The 8723-nt window shown below is 32.8% G+C and overlaps 1 protein-coding gene across 1 annotated transcript in view; it reads left to right on the top strand.

The window, feature by feature from the left end:
* The first annotated feature begins 1871 nt into the window (after positions 1 to 1871).
* The window catches only part of LOC110460396 (adipolin-like), an 81946-nt gene continuing 75094 nt past the window's right edge, over positions 1872 to 8723 (top strand). The window contains exon 1 of the mRNA XM_021513270.1: positions 1872 to 2650. Coding sequence (XP_021368945.1) covers positions 2513 to 2650 — 138 coding nt within the window. The 5' untranslated portion in view covers positions 1872 to 2512. The remainder of the gene's footprint in view (positions 2651 to 8723) is intronic.

Here is an 8723-nt window from a genome sequence, read left to right as displayed (position 1 = left end):
AAAAGGACACGACCAGGACCTTACCAATATACGAAAAAGCAAAGACGAAACCAAGTTCCCGGAGGGTAACAGTCGATATCTCTTGTACCTCTTGAAGTAACCTCTTGAAGTAACCTATTGAAGCCTCTTGAAGTAACCTCTTGAAGTAACCTCTTGAAGTACTGTCACTACTTCTAGGATTACTGTGATTGTAGTCTCGTAAGCATACTTTATACTCTTGTTGCATTCAAATGTCGTGCATTACAACGAAACGGAACCAAAACACGCTGACTCAACGATGTTGATGACAGATGGGTTGCTGGAAGAAGAATTTGCGTGAAAATGACACACATTTAAACAGAAAACGAGAACGTCAATAATCAGAGTTATGAGATAAAAGATTGCTGATCTGCAAGAAACGACTTTCGTTCACTTCGATAAATGAAAATATTGTTATGAATATTGTCAGATAAGGACTTAATGACATTCAAATTCAGCTTGGATACAACGTGACTGCTCACATTTCTGAATATAAATTTAATTATGAAAACAATATTACTTTTTTAAGAATGAGAGCCTGTCATCAATGAGAAATCCAGTTACAAGTTAAAACATTTTGTCAATTGAGTTACTTAGTAGCTGGTAGAATGATAAGGACGATTGCCACTTGTGGTGCCGGAAATGCTTCGCCTGGGATATTCGTTTCACCCTCGACCTTGTTAACGTAAAGTGTTGCTGTCTTACCTTTTGTTTTTGCTATCTCCTAGGATGAATGACTGTATAGATTTACTTTGAATTAAAGTTACAATGCTAATAGTTTAAGTTAAAAATTTCCGTAATTATTTATATAGCACATCCATGTAAACCAAAGACCATCTTAAGACATCGTAATGAGGTCTAAAAAAAATAGGCATCACCTCGGTGACAGATCAGAATACACACAATATAGTTATATTGTCAGTAATTGATTAGTGACCATGTCAAATAGAACAACAAAATAATCCCGAATACGGTAAAGCAGTTATATATCATTGTGTATATGACAAAGTTAAGTGTCGTTATCATGACCTATTATTTTATAAATAATGTTTCAGTTGTGCCTTTAACTTATTCACCCCTAAAGACTCATTTGAACTCTACCAATTCAAAGGTTGGAATAGTTCATGTGCAATTTCAGGGGTGAAAAAGTTAATGATTTTAGACATGTTCGACGTAAGTCCTGCATCGTTGGTGACTTACATACTCTATTGGAACTGACAGAAGATATCCATGACAGGTGCCCAGCTTATTTAAGAAACGCTTACATTCAAAGAATATAAAGCTTGCACGATTCCTTTATTATTTGGATCATGACATGTTTCGTTTAGCTTTGAATCCTCATCGCTTTTTTGCTGTCGTTTTTGTTTTATTTTAACAGCCATACATGTAACGTTATAACGACATTATCGTATATATCACCAAACGCATTTCCGATGCTTACTTGCACATTTTAATAGTATTATAGTATAAATATACAAATTTCAACTGATGAGAGGTAGTTATATAAAGATATTCTGAGAGTTATCAGTATTTTGTTTAGATGTGTTACAATGTATTCCAAAAGAAAATCCGCTGGTATTAAGTTGTCCTATATATATAGTGTTTGTATTAATGGCAACACATCACACCTGTGGAGTAAAAAACCCGTCTTAATATTGAAATTATTTAAATGCAATTATTGAAATAGAAATTGATCATGCCGAATTACAGATATACAATGTCAATGTGGCATGTCGCACCTGTATTATTGTTAATGTGACGATTGATCACCGGTTGCCAGATAATGGCAGCAGATGATTTAAACCATCTGACTTATGAGAGAGAGCAGCACTAGGCCACGAGTTACACAGCTATACGCTATAGCTCGCTGTTTGTATGTTCATTGCTACTCTCGCTCCACAGCGTTTGTGTGCTTCAGCCCAACACACCAGCCATTGGCCAACAGTATGATTTAACGTGTACATAGCGATACCTGCACTTGCTAACTTTAACGCAAGGTATATACATACAGGCTTGGGTTCATTTTATACTCATTCTACCTGTAAACACACTATCGCTTGCCTGAGTTCTGTTACTGAAAACTAGCACGTGAATATACACGGGAATACTTGGTTTAACTTTATAGTTTTTTATACATTGTGTGGAAAAAATACCAAATCATTATAATAATTTAAAAAACAACTTGAAAGTTTATAATGGGTTTTACAGCAAAAAAATGATAGCTGCCTTGTATGGAGTTTTTGCAAATTTATACTTTTAGTGAAAGAACTATTCAAAAGTTACACTAAATGCATTGAAGATGATACAAATGTGTAAGTTAGTATTATATTTACACGAAAAGTTGTCCATTGTGTCGACGATGATGCTTTTACAGCAAATAGTGGCTTTGTGAGGTTTGAAGAGGAAACCGTTGTGTAGGGTTTGGTATAACACCTGTTTCGGATTTTACTCGTGCCTTTTCGCATTCTTTGAAATCGTTGGAATAAAGGAGAAGATGGAAGACTTACGTTTGTTCCTACTTTGTGTATTAGTTTTGATACAAACAATACCTGTGGAAATGTCCAGTTTCCAGGACTTTCTTGACCTTGGAGACGATATTGACGGATATTCAAATTTAAGCACCAATGATGAGGTAAGATCTTACATGATTTAACTCAGTGTTTTTTTAATTTCGACAAACGTTTTATCGATGTCACTGTGATTAAACCATCCTACTGACGAGCGTTCTAATCAATAATTAATGCATATATAATCCAAGAGGAAGCCGTGTGGCCATGAACCCCTTCAACGCCGCTTAGTCCTTATTTTTCGTAGTCTTTTTTATTTTAAAATACTGTAGGAACCTCCTTTTTCTATGGAGTAAACACTGTTGAAAATTGACACTGTTCTTAGCTCTCATGACTTCCTTGTTGCTGTTATTCTAATATTGTCCAGTATTACCATATAACAGGTATAGAAGAATACATAGTAGGTAGGTAGATAGAAAAACAATCAAAGGTGCTTTTGTTTTTAATCAAAGCTTTAGGTCTTCTACTCTAGTTTTCCAGACTCTGTCTTACTTGCGGGTTCGTCAGTAAAATTTGGTGTAGGTACGTAAATCTCGAACAGACATACCTTTTCATTGTTTCGTCTTTAATTGACACATCATTTCCTGTGTCCTTTGTACGTTTCAAAGGTGGCATCTATTTCTGTAAGCTTTACAAATATGTCATCAGATCGTGTGCACTTAATCAAATATGTCATCCTTTCAAATGTGTCATCCTTTCAAATGTGTCATCAGTTTATGTGTACATTTCAAATGTGTCATCGGTTCCTGTGCACCTTTCAAATGTGTTAATCAATGTGTCTCAGGCGAAGTTGTTTTTTTCAAAGGAAACACATGTTTAAATGATGTATTATGCATTATTTAGTGACGGCTATGGCGTGCATTAAGATGTTTCAACGCATGGCCATTTTTTTCCAATAACCAAAGCGGTTTTACAAAATATAAATAGCGGCACCTATTCATAAAACATTACTTATTTGTATCGTGTATATTGCGTTAATACATGTATTTCTAAATAACTATATATTTCCTGGTGATTCAAAAAGAATTGTAGGGGGACGTGTGGGATTTTCGTCTTTAATAAAGTGCATAGTCGACCTAATCCGTTGTGTACTTTTGCACTTATTCACGTTTCTATATTTGTATAATATGAACTCTTTCACACCTTGGCGAATACTCAATGAAAAAAAATACAATTCAAGTGGATTTATTTTTGTGTGATGAAATTCGATCTAGATAGCCAATGTGCTGGTTTGTAAAGCGCGATGTTTTTCACAACATCACAACATTGGTAATAGAGTGGAAATGTGTCTCTTGAACTTTTGTGAACGTATTGTATATTATCTAATAGGTACTTGTATCACTCTACTGGACAATGCGCTCCCATTTCATTTATGTAGGTGTATAATAGGCACAGGTAATGAGGTAGCCACACTATACCGCTTACCTGTTCTACAGGTGCTACGGCGTTAGGTATTGTATTTACTCAGTCTCTTACCTCGGACAATAAACACAGAAACTGTCACAAGTGGATTTTAAAATCGGAAAGCACTTTAAGCTTACTCATAAATCAATTAAAAAATATTTTTAACGCTTACTTCATATTATGACTCTAAACGAGAATAAAGACAAAAACTCTTACTAAAAGAGTTTAAAAATATATATTGCACTATAAAATAATTTACATAAAATGTATATATGTCTTAAAATTGAAATTATTTTTGTCTTATCAATTTATTCTATCAGAATATTGTTTCGGGCGATTTTTAAAATTACTGTCACAACACTGAATATTAAAAAACCATAACTTTGTCAGTTTATGTGAAATTAAGAAAAAAATACATTTTTTGTTTTTAATTTTGAAAAAAAGATATTATTTCACTTCATTGAATTTCATTTTCTTTTGATTTATCACGAAGAATACTGACTAAAACGTGTTTCTAAAACTATAACAATTGAATCTATTATGAGATTTCCATAAACTATCAATCTTTTGACATGTGATTTCTTGTGTAATATGTTTTACAATTTATGAGGAGACGTTTTATTTTATATGATTGCATTGATTTATTTTTTAGATAAATTATAAAGTCAAATTAGCTATGGTTATATGTATATTTTAATTCTTTATATATTCATTTAAAATTGTTTATGTATATCTTTTTAACGTTATATATGACTTGATGAATTAAGTTGACAAGCCCTACATCAATAACATCGATAACTGCTCAATCCATGGAACACAGCACGAAAACACATCTACATGTATTGTACGTATCGATACACATCTATTGTACGTATCGATACACATCTATTGTACGTATCGATACACATCTATTGTACGAATCGATACACCTCTATTGTACGTATCGATACACATCTATTGTACGAATCGATACACATCTATGGTATGTATCGATATACATCTATTGTACGTATCGATACACATCTATTGTACGTATCGATACACATCTATTGTACGTATCGATACACATCTATTAATATTGTACATGTACCTATCGATGAACGAGTTTAACCAGAGTTATCACAATTGGAACAATATCATTGTTTATAATTTGTTGACTTTAAGTAGAACGTATATTTTGTAACAATAAATGAAATGTATGTCATTCGTAGGCGGCAATGTAATGATCGAATTAGTTACATATAACCAATGTAAATACATTTTATTTTCCATAGCATCACTGATTTGAAACCTGCATTATGTGAATGAAAATAAAAAGTGTATGGTTAGAAAAAGCAAATATACCATCAGTGTGATTGTATTTTATTGCAGATGGTTAGAATACAAGCTGGTTAGAATACACGCAAGTCATCACAGTGTTTTACTGTAATTAAGATTACGTTGTTAACGGTGGAATACACGATACTATCAATGTTAACAGTGGAATACACGATACTATAATTGTTAACAGTGGATTACACGATACTTTCATTGTTAACAGTAGAATACACGATACTATCATTATTAACAGTGGAATACACGATACTTTCATTGCGAACAGTGGAATACACGATACTATCATTGTTAACGGTGGAATACACGATACTATCATTGTGAACAGTGGAATACACGATACTGTAATTGTTAACGGTGGAATACACGATACTATCATTATAAACAGTGGAATACACGATACTATCATTGTTAACAGTAGAATACACGATACTATCATTGTTAACAGTGGAATACACGATACTATCATTGTTAACAGTGGAATACACGATACTATCATTGTTAACAGTGGAATACACTATACTATCATTGTTAACAGTGGAAAACACGATACTATCATTGTTAACAGTGGAATACACGATACTATCATTGTAAACAGTGGATTACACGATACTTTCATTGTTAACAGTAGAATACACAATACTAACATTGTTAAGAGTGGAATACACGATACTTTCATTATTAACAGTGGAATACACGATACTATCATTGTTAACAGTGGATTACACGATACTTTCATTGTTAACAGTAAAATACACGATACTATCATTATTAACAGTGGAATACACGATACTATCATTGTTAAAAGTGGAATACACGACACTATCATTGTTAACAGTGGAATACACGATACTATCATTATTAACAGTGAAATACACGATACTATCATTGTAAACAGTGGAATACACGATACTATCATTCTATCATTGTTAACGGTGGAATACCCGACACTATCAATGTTAACAATTATAGTATCGTGAATTCCACTGTTAATAATGATATTTTCGTGTATTCCACTGTTCACAATGATAGTATCTTGTATTCCACTGTTAACAATGATAGTATCGTGTATTCTACTGTTAACATTGATACTATCATTGTTAACGGTGGAATACACGATACTATCATTGTTAACGGTGGAATACACGACACTATCAATGTTAACAGTAGAATACACGATACTATAATTGTTAACAGTGGAATACACGATACTATAATTGTGAACAGTAGAATACACGATACTATCATTATTAACAGTGGAATTCACGATACTATAATTGTTAACAGTGGATTACAATATGCTTTCATTGTGAGCAGTAGAATACACAATACTATCATTGTGAACAGTGGAATACACGAAAATATCATTATTAACAGTCGATACTATCATTATTAACAGTGGAATACACGATACTATCAATGTTAACAGTGGAATAGACGATACTATAATTGTTAACAGTGGAATACACGATACTATCATTGTTAACGGTGGAATACACGATACTATCAATGTTAACAGTGGAATATACGATACTATAATTGTTAACAGTGGAATACACGATACTATCATTGTGAACAGTGGAATACACGATTCTATCATTGTTAACAGTGGAATACACGATACTATCATTGTTAACAGTGGAATACACGATACTATAATTGTTAACAGTGGAATACACGATACTATCATTGTGAAAAGTGGAATACACGATACTAACATTGTTAACAGTGGAATACACGATAATATCATTATTAACGGTGGAATACACGATACTAACATTGTTAACAGTAGAATACACGATACTATCATTGTTAACGGTGGAATACACGATACTATCATTGTTAACAGTAGAATACACGATACTATCATTGTTAACAGTGGAATACACGATACTTTCATTGCGAACAGTGGAATACACGATACTATCATTGCGAACAGTGGAATACACGATACTATCATTGTTAACAGTGGAATACACGATACTTTCATTGCGAACAGTGGAATACCCGATACTATCATTGTTAACAGTGGAATACACGATACTTTCATTCCGAACAGTGGAATACACGATACTATCATTGCGAACAGTGGAATACAAGATACTATCATTGTTAACAGTGGAATACACGATACTTTCATTCCGAACAGTGGAATACACGATACTATCATTGCGAACAGTGGAATACAAGATACTATCATTGTTAACAGTGGAATACACGATACTATAATTGTGAACAGTAGAATACACGATACTATCATTGTGAACAGTGGAATACACGATTCTATCATTGTTAACAGTGGAATACACGATACTATAATTGTTAACAGTGGATTACACGATACTTTCATTGTTAACAGTAGAATACACAATACTATCATTGTGAACAGTGGAATACATGATACTAACATTATTAACAGGTGGAATACACGATACTATCGTTCTTAACGGTGGAATACACGATACTATAATTATTAACAGTGGAATACACGATACTGTTATTATTAACAGAGGAATACACGATACTATCATTGTTAACGGTGGAATACACGATACTATCAATGTTACCAGTGGAATACGCGATACTATAATTGTTAACAGTGGAATACACGATACTATAATTGTTAACAGTAGAATACACGATACTATCATAATTAACAGTAGAATACACGATACTATCATTGTTAACAGTGGAATACACGATACTATCATTATTAACAGTGGAATACACGATACTATCATTGTTAACAGTAAAATACACGATACTATCATTATTAACTGTGGAATACACGATACTATAATTGTTAACAGTGGATTACATTATACTTTCATTGTTAACAGTAGAATACACAATACTATCATTGTGAACAGTGGAATACACGATACTTTCATTATTAACAGTGGAATACACGATACTATCATTATGGACAGAGGAATACACGATACTATCATTGTTAACAGTAGAATACACAATACTATCATTGTGAACAGTGGAATACACGAAAATATCATTATTAACAGTGGAATACACGATACTATCATTGTGGACAGTGGAATACACGATACTATCATTGTGAACAGTAGAATACACGATACTTTCATTGTTAACAGTGGAATACACGATACTATCATTATTAACAGTGGAATACACGATACTATTATTGTTAAGAGTAGAATACACAATACTATCATTGTGAACAGTGAAATACACGATACTATCATTATTAACAGTAGAATAAACGATACTATCATTGTGAACAGTGGAATACACGATACTATCATTATTAACAGTGGAATACACGATACTATCATTATTAACAGTGGAATACACGATACTATCATTGTTAACAGTGGAATACACGATACTATCATTTTTAACAGTGGAATACACGATACTATCATT

Source organism: Mizuhopecten yessoensis, unplaced genomic scaffold (genome assembly GCF_002113885.1).
Source record: "Mizuhopecten yessoensis strain PY_sf001 unplaced genomic scaffold, ASM211388v2 scaffold10383, whole genome shotgun sequence".
Taxonomy (NCBI): domain Eukaryota; kingdom Metazoa; phylum Mollusca; class Bivalvia; order Pectinida; family Pectinidae; genus Mizuhopecten; species Mizuhopecten yessoensis.
The sequence above is the reverse complement of the archived record's forward strand: the minus strand, read 5'-3'. Positions and strand labels throughout refer to the sequence as shown.